The sequence below is a fragment of the Corvus moneduloides genome, chromosome 11, assembly GCF_009650955.1.
Source record: "Corvus moneduloides isolate bCorMon1 chromosome 11, bCorMon1.pri, whole genome shotgun sequence".
Taxonomy (NCBI): Eukaryota; Metazoa; Chordata; class Aves; order Passeriformes; family Corvidae; genus Corvus; species Corvus moneduloides.
Genome location: NC_045486.1, coordinates 8,166,431 through 8,186,393, shown reverse-complemented (window position 1 = coordinate 8,186,393; position 19,963 = coordinate 8,166,431). Strand labels below are relative to the sequence as shown.

The window sequence follows — 19,963 nt, the reverse complement described above, 5'->3', positions numbered from 1 at the left end:
TTTCAAAAGATTCTGTGTTGTGGAATAATTTCTTGGTTAACAGGAGATAATGAGATTTCCTTCTCACAATGCACTGTAGAGATCCAGGACAACAAGCTTGGTGGAACGGTCAGTTATGATGATCTGTCTTTGCTGGCCAACTTGAAGGTCTTTCTCCAAAGAAGAGGAAAGCTGTGAAAGAACATTCTGCAGTGATCCTGATTTCCAAAAAAGCTCAGCAGGAGAGGTGGCAATGGAAGGTCACAATTTGGTTGGGAATTGGCTGGTCCAAACTATTTGAGAATCCATGGCCAAAAATTCAACTGTGCTGCGGTATGGACATGTGGGGTGAGAAGACAGTAGATAAAGGAGGGCAAATCAAACAAAGTAAGTCTCTAACCTGAATTTCTCTGCAAGTTCCCTGTCGATCAGACAAAGAGGAGCAGGTGGTCTGCCCAGGAGGCAAAGATGAAGACGCCTTAACATTTAGTTCTGAACAGCACATCAAAAATGTCATAAGATCCTAGGAATGACACTCCTCTTTTCCTTTGCACTGTATGTGCCACCCTCTGGCACTCACTGGTGCCTCCCTTCACCAGGTCGCATGGTGTTGAACCAGCGTTTGCAACTCACACTTTTGTGTGTGAGACACAAGAACAAAATATCAACTAGTGAAAAAAACCCCATGGTGCATCTTTTCACCAGATGGACAGAAGCTTCTTGTGGAAAGCACCCACTTTCCTGCTGGAAGAAATCTTTTAAATACTGAAGTCTGTAAGAGCAAGAGTCCATCCTGGGCTTTTGCTTGGAGATGCAATGCTCAAAGCATGCTGTAACTGGAACTCCAGAAGGGAATAACCATCACAAGAGAACTAAGAAAAGATCTTTTACAGCTATCAGAGATAACTTGGAAATGATAGATGCTGGCATGCTCAGGGACAAAGCATTTTGACAGGCAAGTAGCACATCCAAGTACTTATGGACATCTATAGTTAACCCCCTAAAGTCATTTAAAAGCAAAAAGCTTCTGATAAAACAAAAAAAAAAGCAGAATTATTTGTTTATTGAGTGCTTGACCCAGGTGAACAGGTACACAGAGTTAACTGCTTCTGTTTCATAACAGACAAGGAAATACAAACATATTCTTTACTAAAGCAGAGCTCTGAAACTGAAGTTAATGCTAACTTCGAAGTGCAATTCCACTTGAAGGAGTGGCTGTAAAAATGGCATTCTCCTACTCGAAAGATCTATTTCTTGTATGTTTTCTGGGTCACATCTGCTTATTTGAAACAAGATTTTTTAGGATTTTTAATCCTGTTAGCCTGCAGACCAAAGACAGCAAATGGAAAGTGAGAGAGGCTCCTGAATGCCAGCCACTTAACCCCACTCAAAACAGAGGGGATGATCAGGTGTCAAGAAAAAGCCTGAGATTTGGCAGGCAGAATCCTTACGGATGCTGAGGATGCACAAAAAAGAAAGGAAAAAACCTGGGTACTCAGACTCCAGGTTGCATATGGGAGGCTGGCTGCTGAACAAAATCTCTTTTCCTTGTAAACGGAACATATTTGGTGTGAAAAGCCCTGAAAGACCACACGTTCTTTTATCAGAAACCTCTGAGAGTGCAGTGCCATTTCACTTTGCCTAGAGAATGACAAAAAATAGCCAGGAAAAGAGTCTTTCCAGAGGTCACCTGGTCCCACTTCCTAGTCTGAGGCACTGCCAGACTCATGTTGCTTGCAAAGGGTCCATCTCTCTCTTTTAATTTCTTTACTAGAGGAAAAGTCAGTTATTTCCCTTTGTAGGATCTGACTTGGCTTTATAGAGCAAGTATGACAGGGTTCAGCAATACTTCAAAACCTGTGAAATAACAACAGTAATCCAAAGCACATGTCACATTTTTATCATTCACCAGCTCCTGAGTTCAATTTGGGTTTTTCTCAGGCTCCCAGTTTCTTGCTGGCGAACTCCTAGCTTTCCAAATGTAAGAAATTATTATGCTTGAATCATCTTGCCCATGCTTCATTTTGGTTTCTGCATGTCTAATCCTAAAGGCAGGGGAGCTGGGACTGGCAGAGCTGCCCTGGACATGGGGACCTGTGCAGCCACCAGCCATGGGGCTGATGCTAGAGGCACACATTGCACTATCCCCCCACAGGGTGGGTGGAAAAAATGAGTATTGGGAAGAATAAATACAGCAATGACTCACAGGGGTTATAGGGCTGAAACTGAACACAGTGAAGCGAGATATTTTTGTTCTGAAAAGGAGCTATGTGAGTTCAAAAGCAGCACTGGAAAAGGCCTTTTAGAATGGGTTCCAAAAAGCCATGGCAGTTAAGAAGGTTTTCCCATTTTCATGGTTCCCTGTTCAGAGGCACACAGTTCAAACTGAGGCAGCAATGCATTTCAAAAACCCAATACCATTTCCCTCATTAACCTGAAAATCCTGAAGAGATCGGGCCTCCTATTTTTATCATTAAACTAGAAAGTTTAAAGCACTTTCTGCATGTCCAGTCTAACGTTTGCTAATTCACCTCTATATGAATCTCCATCCATTTGCACCCAAATTCCGATTGTATCAAAGGAGGTTTCCTTACTTTACTGGCTCCCATGACTCCCGCTCAAAGCCCCTGTGAATTGACTGTGCAATTGAGGACTCCATCAGATCGACATATCTAACAACAAGTGGAGCAAACAGGTCTTGGAGGTGTTTGTGGAATTTTCCATTGCACAAATTATCTAGAATAGATAAATAAAAGTATAGTAAGACACTACTGTTACTACAACCTCTGTAACAAACCACAGTGTGGCACTTCATCACATAATGAATTTGTCAGTCAACAGGAAAACTTCAAGAACGTAACAGGAGCTGGCATCAGGCACCAATGTTCATGACACAGAGAGCAGGAATGATCTTACTCCAAACAAATAAACAAACAATGAACCTTCTTTTCCATTAAAGTCAAACTTACAAATACATTATCACTTCCTGTGAATAAAAACTGGTGTAAGAAATACAGCATGGCAAACATTATGGCTTTAGCAGGTGGGAGAATAATTTCTTCTTTGGTTGCTCACTACCATGATGCTGGAACTTGCTTTCTGAGGATGAGTCCCTGGCTTTTTTCATGTAGTCTTAGAAAGTTAACTGGGGTCCTGGTCTAGGACCTAGTTAAGGCAATGCCAATTTAGCCACCAGCTCCCCAGGGAAGGGTTGGATTACCCAGAAAAGTGCCAAATCCTCACAAGGGTTTTGAAAGCATGGGCCCAAGTGCTTCAGAGAATAGTCTCATTTCACAAAGCACTGTTCTTCTGAACTACTCCTGCTTCCATTTACTTTACTATTTTACTCCCTTCAATAAAATCATACAGCAGGGACCGGTTTACTCCATGCTAAATAAATGCAGTACACACATATAAAACAATACACACATTTAAAGACAACGAGATAGAATACCCGATTTCCTGCTTATCAAGTAGCCATTACCAAGAGACTTGAGAAGATGAAGCAAAATACAAGTTCAACTTCCCACCTTTGACTGAGGTGATTTAAGGGGTGTGCTTTTTTTCTAGTGGCAATGGAATAAAATCAAGCTGATGCTAAAAGAATGTGTAAATGTGTAAATCTCTACCCATCTCAGTTCTCTGTGAAGTAGGGAGAGGCTGAAAGCATTATCAGTAACCTGAGCTGCCCACTGAAGAGAAAATGATCAAAATACAAAATACATACAGTCACTACGGAGGGAATCGTTTATGAGTTGAAAGAGCGGGAAGCTGTCCCAGGTGTCTGGGGGTTGCACCTCTAACGCTGCATCCATATCCACTGCAAACAGGGACAGGAAGGTCTCCGCATGTTCAACCATTAGGTCTGACCACCAGGCAAAGGCCTTCAGAGTTGGTAGAAAAAGATAATAAAGAAGTGTATTAGTTCTAATAAAGCACAGGGAAAGATGTTAGGCCACATATCAAAAAAAAAAAAAAAAAAAAAAAAGGTGCATCCCATGGAAACTACCTTTATTGTAAAGAGAACAGTGCTTTGGAGCACTAGCCTGCATGGGCAGTGCTAATCACAGAATTAGGCACTGCCGCTCTAACACAAAGGTTTCTTGTAGTGGATCTCTTCAGACCTCCACTGTAAAGGCATGCAGCTGTAATGTGGCAGAGAAGGTTTCATCTGTTCAATTTACAATAAATTACTTCATTAATCATTAACGATGCTAATTATCAGGAAAAAATCAACTAATTCTTATTTCTAAAGTACTGAAATTTGGGAGTTTCTTCACTGTGGTTATGGGTTTTCTGACGTGTTTTTCAACAGCTTAAATTTTACTTAGATTCACTACTTGCATTTGTCTTGAAAAACTAGAAGCCTGAGACATTAAAATCTGTCCTAAATAATTCATACTCTGTTTCAAAGATATTTCAAACATCATCAGTAAAAGTTATTACGGCACTGTTCATTTTACATGGTTAGCTAACACACTACAACCTTCATGATGCTACTGATTAGGAATCTATTATAAAGCCCCCCTACTGTCAACATGCCAAGGTAAAAAAAAAATATCTACAGCAAGCCCATATTTTCACAGAGGCAGGAAAAAAATATGTCTAAACTTGAAAACCAAAAAATATCAGTGAGGTAACTCATTCTCATGCACATGGGTCCTTAAAATTCTCTGTGCGGGCTCTCTGAGGTGACATTCAGATCATACATGGCTCAGATGTGAATGCTGCGAATGCATGCATGCGTGTTCAGTAGTCACTTCTGGCTGGGAACATGCAATATGAGAAGAGCTGTCCATAGGACCATTTACTGTCATTTTGAAGTGATAGGAAATTAGTGACTTAAAGGAGCTAAGGAACAGCTTTGCAGCACTGCGAGAAAAAGAAACCTCTAGCATAGGCACAAGAGTGGAGATGAAACAGAAGAGATTGGGAATGGAGGAATCAGTTTGAAGAGGAATTGCCAGTCAGGGAGGGGCATTTTTTGCAGGTTTTAGCAGATGTGAGTAAGCAGAATGGGTTTTCACTCTCTCAGGGTTCAGTTCTGATTCACTGATGAAGAACTGCACTGATGTGCACAGCACAACTCCAGCTACTGGGTCACTTGGTCATGGAGAGGGAACAGCACCGCCAGAACAGGTTACTGCCCTTTGATTTTTCCTGTTTTGGTTAGACTTGCCCAGCTACCAGTGATACTGGCAGGGGGTCTTTGGAACTATTTCCACTCCTTCAATCCTTCAAAATATAAAGCAGAGTGACAGTACCCTGGTATTATTCCATGAGATTATATAAAATTGATGTGAAGGCATGGATAGATAGGGCATTGCACTCAACATTCTCTTCCCAGAGCACATCCAAGATGTAAAATAACCAAAATAACCACATGACCCCCAAACTAATCTTAATATTGGGCCTGCCCTGTAATGGGGGTGAAGATGTGGACAAGGTGAGCTGTGCCATGAAGGCACAGCTTCAGTGTCTGCCCATGCCTGAAGTGGCAACATCAGCAGGTGAGTGTCCAAGTGGTCATGGCATGGGGCCATGAGGTGGCTACAGCAGAGTCCTTTGTTTGCAAACTGTCCTCAGCTCCAGGCCCATGGACGAAGCTGCCCAGCTCTGCTGCAGCAACTCCTGCTTGGGGATGCTCAGGGGCGCAGTGGTAGTGGTGACAGCGGCCTTGGGTGTCTGCAGAGTTGTCACTCTGGAAAAGACAAAACCATGGCGAGGGAGCCTGTGTGGGGCTGTGATGTGGGGCAGTGCTCTTCAGCTCTTCTCCACATTTGGTGCTGGTGTCCAGCCAGGCACAGGGCTGGATGCCTGTGAGTGCCACATTCGGAGGCATCAAACCGCTGAGAGACCACAGAGGAAGTGAGAACATCAAGATGCAGGTGTGCTCCTGATGCCTGCTCCAACCTGCTCACAAAGCACGGGTGGGAAAGCAGCGCTGCTGAGCAGTGGGGCTGTGCAGGGTCCTCTTAAGTTAGCAACACCCAGCTGTGGTTTTCAGGGAGGGTGCTGGGACTCTGGTGCAGGGAGGGTCCCTGCTCTGATGTGGTTTCTCTGGCTGTGCCTCTGCCTGCCTAGAGCCTGCCATGCTGGCACCCACCAGACACTGCCCACAGGTCTGCAGCCATGGAGCAACCGCTACCAAGGACCAATGGCAACTGGCATTTTGGGGGAAGGGAAAAGATGGGAGGCCAAAGAATGTCTTCTGTAACAAATCCCAACATAAACACTTCAGAGTCCAGCAATAAGAACCTACTTCCATGAAAAGGGAAAAAAAGAGCTATTTAAAAAAAACGAAAGCATGTGATCATTGGTGGAAAAAAAATATGCCCAAACCAGTAACAGTTTCTCTTTTGCTGGAAAAGTCAAATTTTAACTCCATAATTCTCTAACTTATGTCAAGATCCTCAACCTCCTCCCTAATTTCTGTAAGCAGGATTGGTAACACCATACTTAGAAAACGTCCTTCAAGATGGTAACATTTCATTTATTTACCATCTACTTACCTGCTTTGCTTAAATAATAATGTAAAGGGGGGAAAAAAGTGTGCTTTCTAGTCAAACACACCTATTATTGTATATTTTACACATGGATACACATGTATATATGTATGACCTCCAGGAGTAAGGATACATATATACATATACACATACATATACATAGAGAGAGAAAACACAAGTTTAAAAATAGGTGAATGGCATTGTCTCTGGCATTTGTCTTCAGTCATTCAGACAAAGGGAAAGAGAGCTAGGAGGCATCTGATGGGAGAGATGACATAATGACAGAGACCTCCCGCTCCTAGATTACAGATGTAGGCACACGGATTTGCTGTTTCTGCCTGTGCTGGGTTGCTTTCTTCTTATGGGTAAGACAAACCCAACTGACTAGACACAATACTCCTCTTGTAATGATTTTTGAACATGCTGTGAGTATTATTTTCTACATTCTCATTAGGGAGTCTGCCTGGATGTCCACATGGGGAAAAAAGGGGCATGTGTTAATTGCAAAAACTATTGTTTTTCAGTAAAATAAGGCATCTCTTCAGTAAGCAGTGGAACTTAATTTTTTGCTGAATAACCAAAGTAGACCAAAGAGTCACACCTGGCAGGTCAAGCCTTCTCCAGGTGAGTGGCAACATATAAAAAAAAGTCACCTGGAATTATATGGCAGGGAAAAAAAAGTGTAATACCTCAGCAATGTTCATTGCACAGTGACAGCATAATGCAGCTACAATGCATAAATAAAAATCAGTGAACAAACCACCCAGCCTCTTCTCTCTCTTCCTTGGGTGCAATTCAAAGTGTGCAGAGCTGGCAATTGCCTGTGCACTGCTGAAATGCCACAGCCACCCTCAGGACAGGGATTCAATAACGCACCGACAGTGTGCCGGGCTTCTGGAGAGAGATGGATTTCATCCTTCCAGGTCACCATTCAGAACAAGGGACTGGGATGCCTCCTATCTGTGTTGGCATTAACCTTCTGTCTCTAATCAAAACCTTGTGACACAAAAGATGCTGGAGAACAGTTCTGAGCCTTCCTCCTCATGTGAGGATCTTGGCAGTGTGGCTGGCTGAGTGTGACCAGTCCTGGAACTGCTTCCTCTTTTCAAAATAACCTGTGTTTTAAAAAACAGCTCCTTCCCAGCTGGTTGTACGTCCAGCCTGTGCTGGTGAGGAGTGGAATAAAACAGTTTGTGCACAAGCATAGTGCTCTCAAGCACTCCTTGCTTTAGTAAAAGGAAATTTATTTTCACTCTTCACCCATATATTCTCTCTCTACATATAAATACTGTATATCCAGTACAAGGCACATACAGACAAAACCAAAGGAAGACCACTACCATTCTAGGCACTCGTGTAGTACTTAGTCCATCTCCACCACAGTGTACTAGAGGTCAGGTGAATGCAAACAACAGGTAACAACAGGCTGAGGAGCGAGTCCAGGCAGGTAGGGTTGTGGTTGGGATGTAACCTGCACGCGCTCATAAAATATACCCATTGCTGCATGCATGGACTGGACTGCTATGCCACATTTACCCTTCTGTGTCAGGCTACCCGCTCCGCAAGCAGCCGACCCAAAGTTGCTGTTACATTCCTCGGTCAAAGTTAGTGAAGCGAGGGCAACCCGGGTAAAATCCCAGTAGGAAACATGGCACTGAGAGGGCATGCACGGAATATGACAGGAGTGACTCGCTTCATTCAGTTTAGTCACATACCTCTTTCCCCTGCCAGGATCATCCAAGATTGAATGAACAGTAGAAAAACAGGGAGGAAATTTAAATATGTAATCAGGCATTAGTTGGGTTTTGTGGATTGCTGTGTATTATCAATAAGTAAAACTATACTGCATATTTAATACACACTGGAATGATTTTTAGGTGATTGTGAAATTATTTATCAAATGCTCTTAATGCAAAATACTGTGAGTATATCTATATATATATATGAATGGGAAGGAAAGAGAAAATAGTGAATGAGTGCTACAATACCTACAGTCATAAACAATAACTGTTCACTCCGAATTTTAAAATTATTAACTTCTCAATACGCATTCAAGAGCACCAGACTTACAGAGAACTCAGGGCCAATCCTGCAAGTACTTACAGGGGTATGCAACATCACCTGCTCAGGCGGAAGTGTCCTGAAGTGCTGAGAGCAGGATTACAGCCAGCCATGCCAGCTGCCTGTGGGATCAAGTGTTTCCAGGATCAAACCTCACAATTTTCTGGTGTATATTTGACTATGACATGGTTTCAGGGTTTTAAAACAACAAATCTTTCTGTTAAGGTGCTTTGAAGAGTTAAAGTAGTTGTATTAGGCGTTAGATAACCCAGACAATGAGTAACAGAGCACAGTTCATCCTAACCTCTGTGACTAGTAATTGAGGTATTCCCAGTAAGTCAAGGCAGAAGAGGCCAACAGAAAACCAGGTGAATTAATTGTGTACTGAAGGGGCCCAGAGAAATCCCTGCAAACAACCTGAATGCTCAGAAAGGGCAGAAAGGAGAATTGTTCTGTTTTGTTGCAGTTTTCCTTGCTCCCCTCTGGACAGCAGGAGCAGAAGCTGAAACAGGGACCCTGCTCATGCTGGCTGGAGGCACACACAAAGAGGTCATGATTTGGAAATACAACCTTTCTGGAAAGCGGACAGGCTTGCTCTTGCATGTAGTTGGTGGTGAATATTTTGGCCAGATTCAGCTCCTGCTGGCACTGTCAGAAACGCCGCAGACTGACATCGAGGAGAGCACAACTCAATTAATTCCTCCTTTAGCCCTCCTTCCCCTCTGAAAACACATTCCTCCTGAAGTGCCTTCATCATACTTGAGCATCATTATTTATAAATACTTTCAACTTTTGAAAAAGATAACCCAGCACCAGTTGGGAAGACATCACACAAATATACAAAGCTCCCACCAGATCCTGTGGAAGACCTGCAGGACACAACCTCACCAGGGACGCTGCTCACCTCTGCATGGTGCTCTTCGTTTTGCTGTAGGACTTCAATTACCAACTCTGCCAGACGTATTGTATCTTCTAACTTTTTAGCTGGTGTGACTAACCGGCCTACATTCTCTGTAGTACAAGAACTCGAGTTAAAAGGAAGGCAGGGTGAAAAGCTAGATGTACAGTAAGTTATTTGAGAGGTTAAAAAAAAAAAAAAAATCCCATAATATTCTACAGCTTTAAAGATCTTTTCATGCATATGTTAAATGCTTATATAATTAGTACTGAGCAAACCAGAAAGCCACATTCATTATTATACTATGAAAATGCAGTGCTCCAGCTCCAAATTCCACAATACTGTCAAAGTTGGTTTGCTTAATGGTGGCACTTTATTAGCTCAAATAAGAACATCACATTCCCTAAAGACAGCATCTGGCCACTCACATATGAATGCGTATCCTTCGACATAGATGATGCTATTACAGGAATCACGTCTATATTATTTAAAAATTCTTTTAAGAAGATCAATTCAAACAAATCTGTCTGCACTTGTAATAAATTGTCAGACTCAAGCAATTTAAATGTCACCTGCTACTAAAAGCAAAACTCGCAGGTCTGCCTTGCTCCAGGATTTAACTCCACAAGGGTCAGGAGCTATGCATGCTGGAGGGAGTGGAAACTGGTAAATCCCACGCTCATAGGTAAGATTTATATGGGAAAAGAGATGCAATTTTACAACAAAAATCCCACAAAACAAACCAAAGAGTTTAAATCCTGGAGCTTGGTGTTTAGCTATGTTGAGTTATTTTGTAGTGTTTTCTGAAAACTATAAAAAATAATTAATTCTATTCTTCCAGGTAATTTATATTATTAATAACACATTAAAAATATGAGGTGCTAACAATATAACATTTAGAGCATTTCACTAGAAATAATGTAGAGGTAAAGAAAATAATCACATTTTCCTTGAACCACAGCTTCTGCAGAGCTGACCACAGACATGTCTCTCTGGTTCACACCCCGGTCCAGTCCCAGCTCTTTAGAGTAGCGAGGGCGAAGAGGGGCATTTCACTACACAGACAGTTCATACCTCTGCATCCACAGGCATTTTGGCCTCTCCATGGTATCAAACAGCAGCTTACTGCCCTTGTGTGTGCAAAATCTCCCTGTGATGGTTGTTTGGAGCAGGAGTGGAATGGGAGAGCTGCCCCCTTGGGATCCACATGCCAACAGGCCAGGTACTGACAGGGCATCTCACTCCAGCCTTCCACATACCTGTTTTTTTCCTAGTGTTTAGGTCTTGTTTACTGCTGGGACAGAAACTTGTGGTTGCACAAGGTGGCCCGTTCTGCTTGACCAGGCCACCCAGGGAGAAATCCCTGCCTTGCTGAAGATTCAGGGAGCTTCCAGGACTTCATTCTCCACCTCAAAGTCTTGCTAGCCCCTAGTTTTCCCTGAATATCTGTTTACAGGTAACACATTTCCCATGAAAAGGAAAGCCATATGTTCCACGACAGTCACATTTGGGAAGTCCCAAATGTGGCTGGTTTTTGGAGGAGCTCAGCAAGCTGAAGTCTGGCACTGTAGGGGCTCAGCTTGGCTGAGGGATGGTAAAGCACCATGCAAATGAACTCTACCATTTTACTGATTTATGGCTTAGATAAGGGCCTTGGGTGTTTCTTCTCCAGTTTTCCTGCTGTTTCTTGTATCACTGGAAACAAAAAAGAAAAATCAAGATTCCCCCTAATATAATTTATTGAGCAAATACTGAAATTGGAGATCTCCTGGTTAACTCCTCAGTCTTTGTCCTATTCTATCCAGCACCTCAATGGCTACAAGAAGTAGAAACCACTTCTTTTGCAAAAGGAGCCCAAAGACAGGTCCCTTAGTAAGATCTGGTTGTTTCTGCACCTCCAAAGCCAAGGGGAAGCTTTTCCATTGATCAGAGCAGCATCAGGCCCATTCTCATTTGCAACATTGATCTGCTCTCAAATATAACTAAAAGACAAAAGTGTTAATAAGAACAACTGCTCAAAGATGCTGTCTTTAAAGAAAATATTGATGCTTATACAACTTTGGCAGCCAGCAGATGTCAATCTTAATTTTTTTCCTTCTTATTTTAAATATTTCCCTGGTTAAGTTACTATACATCAGAATATTCTGCTAAGATAGCTGGAGCACTGACAGTTACATGAAACGTATACGATATACTTATCAAACATTTCATCCAACATCATGTAAAGCTCATACATATTTATAGTTTCCATGCAAAATGTTATGCAACAACAATGTTATTTTGTGCTGACGTTGATATTTGAAAATGTTGCATATGTCAGACATTGCTAGACAAAAAAATGTGGACATTTTGAAATAAATGCTACCTCTAAATCTCTAAAACCTACCACGTCACACTAGGTGTTTTGTATAAAGCTGCATATGAGGACTAGATTTCTACTGCTACACAAGCGGCTGCTAGACTAGAAAACCACTGAATAAAAGAAAGGAAGACTATTACAGTACTTGGCGGCTGTTTGGCCATGCCTTTGAGCATATGATCTATCATATTAGTCTGCGTTTGAGGAGATGATGGTGGCCCAGCCGGCGGCTTAGGCTTGGGCGGACGGGCTGGTTGTGCATGACGGAGAGAGACGCCAAAAGTAAAGAGACAACTGACTTAGAAACAGTGACAAAAAGATGGAAACTTCAAAAGGAACATAAGCGGAAATGATCAGATACAAATGGAATAAGCTGCTGGGTTTTTGCTTATCAGTATTTGAGGTATTACATGGTAATGACACCATTTGACAATATGTATTCTAGAAGTCAGCAGATTCGAACATCCTACAGTACTGTGCAACCAGAAAGCTAAAAATTCAATGCAAGCATGAATCTGCACTTTGTGCAGTCACATGAGGAGACTGAGATGGGTTAATTCAGTTAAAACTCTGGAATTCAGAAAAGGTGAACTAAAAAACATGACTTGAAGTCAGCTCCCCAATGTTTAGGTACGTTTAGCAATAGAATAATGAGCCATAGGAATTAATTGCTTTGCAAATATCAATTACACATTTTAGAATTAAACGTCACTGTTGGTTAAAGGGAGCTATAAAATATTCTTGTGCAATTTAAACATGTAAAAAAATCTGTCACTTAAAAATGTGTGGTTCCTGATCGTTTCCAGCTCATTTAATTATTTTCAACTTGGAATTCTGGTGGCTTTTATATTCTGGGTTGAATCATATATAAAAACTTGCCAGCTCTATCAAATATGTTACTTGCTATTCCAAATGTTAGAATACTGCAATCAGGACTTGACCCATCTGTCATATAGTTTACAATATCAGCATAGGAAAAATTCAAAGAAAATAGCCTTTCCTTTTACATAAACCCAGAGAATAAATTATATACTGTGAATATATTAACACAATAGTTTCTATTCCTTTTAATAACAGTTTTTAGCAGCATTGTGACTATTTTTAATCATGTCATTTGCAAGGAATCTGGCATATTTATCTGGACATTCTACTGCCAAAAGCCCTTGCCATTTTGCTTGCACTTTCCAGTGGAGGAAAAAAAGTCAGCTGGCTTGTGCAAAGGAGATTTCTGATTGCTTTTATTTCTCGCAGAACTGTAACACTTATCGAAGTATAATAAAGAATATTCAAGGAAACCATTAAGGAGTGTGAGTTAGGTTGGTGCCCCTCTCCACACACAGATAGATATACATACATACATAAACACACACACACAATGCACACATGCACGCACATGCACACACATATTTTTAGTCTTTTAAGCTGTGTAATGATTAATTCAGACTCTCAGATTCAAGCTACTGGCTTTTTTTCTTTTCCTGGTTTTCTTACACAGGAAAAGCAAATCTATTCATTCATCTCTGGAGTAATCCTGATCTTTGTTCAATGTTTACCAAGGGTGACTTTGTCCCAAGAAACAAACCTCAGCCTCAAATGACAAAAATAACTGCTTTTTGGGCATTGGCCTGATGACTTTCAGTCTACTTTAAAACATAAGCAAGAATTCAATTTGGTAACTCACTGATGGCTCCTGAGCTTGACATGTAGGTGCACTAAGAATATTTTACTGCCCATCACTATGGAGGGCAGTTTGTGCCAACGTCTCTGGATGGGAAGGGATGATGGGGAGAGGAAATTGCACATCTCCTCCCACCCACATCTGACAACCACAGGGTGGGAACCCCTCGCCAACCCCTTGTTGGGTGGCGAAGTTGGGAGTATCAGAGAACTCTTCCTAAGAGTGCCAAAGCCAAGGCAAAAATGCGTCTGAGTTGCACCCCATTGCACACCTCAGCACTGCAGCCCTCAAGCATCCTTAAATGTAGAGTCCAGCCCCTGTATCCCTAACAGGTACCCATCCAAAAATAGCTCTAGACATCCAGACATCCAGACTCCAGAGCGCTGAACGGGCCTGATTAGTGCAAGTGTTTTCTTTCCTAAGGAAAAGTCATTAATAGAGAAGGAGGAGGAGGAACAGGCAAGAGATGCAGCAGCATCTTCACGAGTTGCTAGTGCAGTGCATACAGAACAGCTTGGAGGAGGCTCCCGCTGTGCAGTTGTCAGCACAGTGCCCCAGGGTGGCTCTCACTTCTCTGGGGGGCCTGTGAGAGACCCCTCCAGCACCTTACCCTGCTCCTGGCATCCCCCCCCCACCACCCACTCTTGGAAACAAGCTCCCACAAGGCATTGGAGCAGGCTAAGCAACAAACTCTTGATATAATTCTGATCTGGCCCAATCTGCACAAATATTCAGCTCTTTCGCACATTTCATTTGTTCAGATCCAAATGCAAGGCTCTTGCATGATGGCTGCAGAACCACCTGGAGCTGAAGGAGAGGAAGAGTTCTCTCTGTTCCTGGGGGCACGGAACACCCATGAGCCCAAACCCATGCTTTTCTTTGTTGTCTCTTTATTGCAAGAAAATTTAAAAGATTAAGGTCTTGCTAAGGAAAGGGATTAATTTCCTCTGTAAATGTAAATAGAAATGGGGTTGTGACAGCTATGACCTATGAGGCACTAGAGTTTACATGCTTCTCTGGGTCCAGGTCTCAGAGACTACATGTGAGGTCTCTTTCAGGGGTGGCTCAGCTCCCACTCAGAGACAGGAAGATGTGTGAGTCTGGATGGGTTTTATGGCACCTGCTAGTGATCAGCTGCAGCGTGTGGCAGGTTTTGTTGTACTTTGGCTTTTTTTTTTTCCCCCTGTCTTTTTCCTCTTTAATCCCTTGCTACAGCCAGTTTAGTATCAGAAATGCTCTCGAACTTGCTGCTCATGTGTGTCAGATGGGTAAGATTTAAACATCTTCATCACTGAAATCAGAGCCAGGACCAGCTTCTTACTGCCTGACAAAGTGCTTTCCTGGACAAACTTCTTCTAAAGGTTTTTATGCTTCTGCATGATACTGGCACACAAAATACTTGCAGAAGCTCAAATTACTTGGAAAATTCTGGGTTTGTGCTTGCAAAGAGCTTCAGCCTGCAATAACTGGTATAATGATAAATCTGCTACTTTGGGTATAGATATTGTACACAATTCATTGTGTGTGACTCTTTACAGGCTGGAAGATTTTCAAACTACGTATTTCTCCCTCAGCACCATGATTTCTGCTACATGGGTTACTAAGACATCAGCAACACTAAGAATTACACTTGCAATACTTATATACTATACTTGCAATACACTTACAATAGGAGAAGAATATTATTGACTTTTCATATTTTTAAAAGTGTTGCCACTGATTCAACGATTTCCTTGTAATAATTAAAAATATATGACCCTTCCCAAAGGCTTTAGCATTCAAGTGTTATGTATGCATTCATTTGTGAGCCAATCATTGAAACGATACAAAAAGCTGCTGTTCTCAAGACAACTATAAAGCATAATGGACTTAGCTCAAAGACAAGGCAGAGCAGCCTTTTATTATACTCATGAAATTAATTTGCAGGTGTCTGAAAGGGATTTCAGTGATGATATTTTTTCTCTCAAAGTAAGCTATTTCATCTTAAAGGAAAGAAAAAAATCATAGAAATGTTTTTTTTTTAATTCAGAAAGAAACACTAATTCACCTCAAAAACTCAACATACTGAAGAGAGAACTGCTCTCCTGATTTTCTAATGATTATTGAGCCTAGTGAAGAATTTGTGCTATCTGAATTGTGTCTCATGCCCCAGTCAGCGAGTTGCTCCGCAGTTGGTGAGAGACTTGTAGACAGATAACATCAGAATGCAGATCTTCTGACTTCTGAAGCTCTTGCAATAACTTTGTACTGCTTTAGACACTGCCTTTGAAAAGGCAAGAGGAAATCTTGAAAGCTGCATAACGATTCTTTGTTAAACACAGCTGAATGCCACTTCAAGGAATGAAACAAATAAAGCAGCACTTCAGCACACATGGATATAGGTTATAGTCATGCCTGAGTGAAAGTATAGGATTTATAAATGACTTCAGCCTCCACTCCTCCAAACAAAGATGGATGTTTTCATATATTTTACATTTGTATTTACTCAAAGAATGCAATTTTATTTTCTCTTTAAGCTTTGTGGTTTATCACAAATGCTAGAGTGAATGCCCAGCAGGGGTTGGGCTGACAAATCACACAGGACCTCTCCTTGCCTTGGACCTGGTTAATTGACAGGCAGCTCAGCTCCTCAGCTGAGTTACAGATATATGCACAGAGCTTCCCAGGCTGAGATCCAGAAAGAGAGAAGGCAAGTGACATAAAGTAAGCATGGGACTGTGACAAGGGCCAGTACAAATGCCTTGGAAAATGCCACTGCTCCTTAACTGCTGTATTGGTCACTGCTGTATTGGTCTAGTCTAAAACCAACCTCTCCTGCACCCACTTTCTCAGTGGAAGATGCCTTCCACACCTGCTGGGGTGAGTGTATGAGCAAGATGCTCCACGGCTGGTGCCAGCTTGGGCTGACTCAGCCCAAGTGCTCAGTCCCTCTCCTGTGGGTGCACTCGGGTCCCCAGCCTGACACAGGCACCTGAGAGATGTTTGCTTCTCTACAGGCACTGCAGCTGCCCCTCGCTGCTCCATGGGCAGCACTGACCTCTGCACTGACTGGATTCCAGCTTCACATCCACCTGGCACTCACCACTGGGTGTGTTTTCAAGTGAGGTCAAGCTTCCCCAGCAGCCCATCCAGGGAGGACAGTGTGTGCCAGCCATGCAGCATGGCGAGATGTGGTGCCTTGGGAGCCTCCTTCCCTGCACAGGAGATGGAGGAGCTGCTGGAAAAGCAGAAACCTGACATTTTTAGATAGCCCAAGAGTAGGTGATTTGCCTTGGTGACAGAGCAATAGGACTACCGTGGGTCCCTCTGCTCTCCAGCTACTTTCCATGAGACATCCCACTGCTCTGCCACCCACACCCGGGCACTAAGCACTGAGGTGAGACCTGTCTCCATACCCATGTCTCCTTCACTGCTCATCTCTGTGCACCAACTCAGCACTACCATGAGAAACCTCTCCTCACAGAGACCAAACCCAAACTCCAATATGAGAATTACTCAGTCTGAAAACTGAAAAAAACACCCAGTCTTACACCAAACATAATCAACTGTCAAACTGACTATTGCCTTGGCTGGCACCACCTCTGAAGCTGCCTGTACCCAACTCCAGCAGTGCAAGGTGGCACTTGTGTTCAGGGGATCCCCATGCATAAGGAATGGAGAAGTTATTCTTTTCTAAAATAATTATGTATTCCTGACTTACATAAATAAACAGATAAACATTTATTAAAAGGTTAAAATTATGAATCTGAGTGTTAGTAGCTTTGATTAATAATTAAAGTAAGTAATTTTTAATTCTTTTAGCACAGTTTCCTGTTTAATGTTCTATTTCAATATTTCAATGCAAGGCAAGAGACTACACACCTCTCAGGAGAAAGGACAATCAAAGGGTAACATTTGTGTGTTTAAGAAGAAGTTGTTTTCAGCATCTTATTTTTATTCTTGCTTCTGGCAAAATAAAAAGTCAGTCACTTTTGACTCCACTTAAGCTGGGGAACCAGTTTCAAGTAAGTTCTGCTGATGTTGCCTGAAAATTTTTTATTTAAAACAAAGGGAGATTTGTGGGCACAAAGCAATGGAGTCACAATTCCCTGTGCCCTTTCACTTGCTCCAGGCATTGGGAAGAAGCAGGTTATTTTTAAACAAGCTGGGCCATAGGAATGTCCTTCTAAACTGAATTTTTAAACTGCAGGCAGGTGACAGGTTGTTGAAGCAAGTATGATGCTCCATGCAGTTATTGTACTTAATGCACAATGGCCTGTGCTCACTCTAATTGTTACAGTTAATGGTAATAATAGGGACTGTTCTATTTGCTTTTGTTTATTTGCACCTTTCATAGATATAAGGAAAAAATATTCTCCATTTTCTAAATATTGATTGTTATTTACAATTAATTTTACTACGATGCAATAGATTATGGGCCAAATTTGAGCTCAGGAGGTCTGGGGAAGCCAGAACCTGGAACAGAATCTTGTACTGCTCTTCTAAAGCAATTTCCTGTGCAAACAGCTGAAATCAACCTCATCCTTTTTTTCCCCCCCCCATAAAACAGAACAATCTACTCACAAAAATAAATGAACAGTTCAGGTTTCAAGGACTTTGGAACTAGGACTCTGGGATACAACAGAAACAAGAAGAGGGGCTGCAGAGCTCCACCATCCCTTCTGCAGAGATGTGCACTTGAGCCGAGCCTTTGCCTTGTTACATGTCACCACAGGTTATAAACAAGAGACAAACACGACTTCTGTCCCACCAGATTGTTTGTTACACATTAACAAATAAATAGAAATAAAGAAATAAAGAAAAACCCAGTCCTCCCATCAGGGCAGAAAACAGAAGGCATGAAAACCAAAAATGAACATTAGTTTACTTATAAATGTGTTAGGTGTGGAAAATTAATGGCCAAATCACCAACATTTTTTCACCCAAAATGAGCTGCTTCTTTTGAAAAACAAGAAACTTTCTCTTTACAAAGACTAGATTCTTCTCTACAACTGTCTCCTAAGAAGGCAATACATCTCTACAGGGTATTTTTAATCTACGCTCTATTCTACGGAAGGAGGAAAAGGAGATTATGTAGACAGCACAAATTAACTCCTTAAGTATCAATGCATCTCCATTTTCAGCCTGAAGGAGTACATATCTTAAGGAGCTATGAAAAGAAAACAAAATAAATATAACTCAACAGTCCTAACAATTTATAATGCATATACAATTGTTCACCTGCATCCTTTTGATTCTCTATATGAAAGAGAGAAAGCAACAAGGAGAGAAAAGAGAGAAACAAGAACAGATATGCAGGATTAATGAGCAAGTGGACTGCACAGCCCCCCAGTTATGCGTGATATATGACATTTGAAAAGAAGAAAAGTTGCCCCATCTCGCCCCCCACCCCCCCTGAGTGTGAGGTTACCAAAGGAAGCTCCTTTCACGGAGGTGAGAGAAAATGCTGCACAAATAGAAAACCAGAGAGGGAGAGCTCTGAGGACATAGAGGGGGTCTCCAAGTGACAGTGGGGTCGGGGTGTCCCCTCCAGAACTCGGTGCAAAGGAGTAAGTAAAAAAATTGAGGAGGAGAGCAAGTAAAGTGCATCCTTTCGCTGAGAGCTAACAGACAGGAGACATTAAGATCTGACATACAGAGAAAGGACAGCTTTATACCATCTTATACACAGGACTGGGTAAAGATCTTATATGCAGGCAAAGGGATGGCTTTTTCCAAGTGTCCTTTATCTGACCTCTAGCTCACTTCTCCATGATGTAGCTGCTACCTTTTGATTGTGTACCAGTGACAAGATTGGGGTTACACAGAAGCAAAGTAAAAATGCATTCAGGTCACAGACATAAAGAAGAACTGAAAAAACTTACAGACGGTCTGAGTTTGTCACAAACAGATGGGTTAATTGTCTAACCTGGTTTAGGCTGATAGAAAGTGACTGGACTTCTCACACTGGGTTTCACAGACAAGAAGCAACAGACAAGCCAATGCTAAAAGACTTGAAGCAAGGAGAGTGAGTTGGTTTGGATCTGGACTTTCTTGAGGTAATGAGAACAGAGAGAGTGAGGACAGCATGGAGAGGAGGGTGGTAGGTACTCACGAATGGTTAAATCCATCACTTGAGAGGCCAAGCAGAAGACAGGATGCTCATACATTTCTCTCTTTTTCCCTATAAAAGAGGATTTGGGCATGCAAGAGGCTTAGGTCAGAGGTAAAGAGGTTATAAGCTATAGGTCAGAGGAAAACTTCATATCAAGTTAAAAGGAAAGCCAAAGAGTATTTTGGGATACACACAGGATAAAAAGAAGGAAGGGGAAAAAAAAAAAAAAAAAAAAAGAAGAGGGTTAAAATTTGAGATCTACTGGATTAACCATTCAGCATGCCCATGAGTCACAAGAGAGGCTGTGACCATGACTTTAGAGGTTTGCTCTAAACTGTTTGCAAGAATATAATGATCAAAACATCATTGAATAGAGGGAAATAAATTT

At 41.9% G+C, this 19,963-nt stretch overlaps 1 protein-coding gene across 33 annotated transcripts in view; it reads right to left on the bottom strand.

The window, feature by feature from the left end:
- CADPS (calcium dependent secretion activator) overlaps positions 1–19,963 on the bottom strand; it is a 210,860-nt gene that overhangs the window by 47,705 nt on the left and 143,192 nt on the right. For 7 of the 33 annotated variants that reach the window (XM_032121008.1, XM_032121010.1, XM_032120999.1 and 4 more), the window contains 7 exons: positions 19,576–19,644; positions 18,702–18,719; positions 11,949–12,053; positions 9,451–9,557; positions 8,201–8,209; positions 3,707–3,863; positions 2,574–2,715 (listed from right to left, as the gene is read on the bottom strand). In XM_032121008.1, coding sequence (XP_031976899.1) covers positions 2,574–2,715; positions 3,707–3,863; positions 8,201–8,209; positions 9,451–9,557; positions 11,949–12,053; positions 18,702–18,719; positions 19,576–19,644 — 607 coding nt within the window. The remainder of the gene's footprint in view (positions 1–2,573; positions 2,716–3,706; positions 3,864–8,200; positions 8,210–9,450; positions 9,558–11,948; positions 12,054–18,701; positions 18,720–19,575; positions 19,645–19,963) is intronic. The other 26 variants (XM_032121014.1, XM_032121019.1, XM_032121020.1 and 23 more) reach the window with 9 other exon arrangements.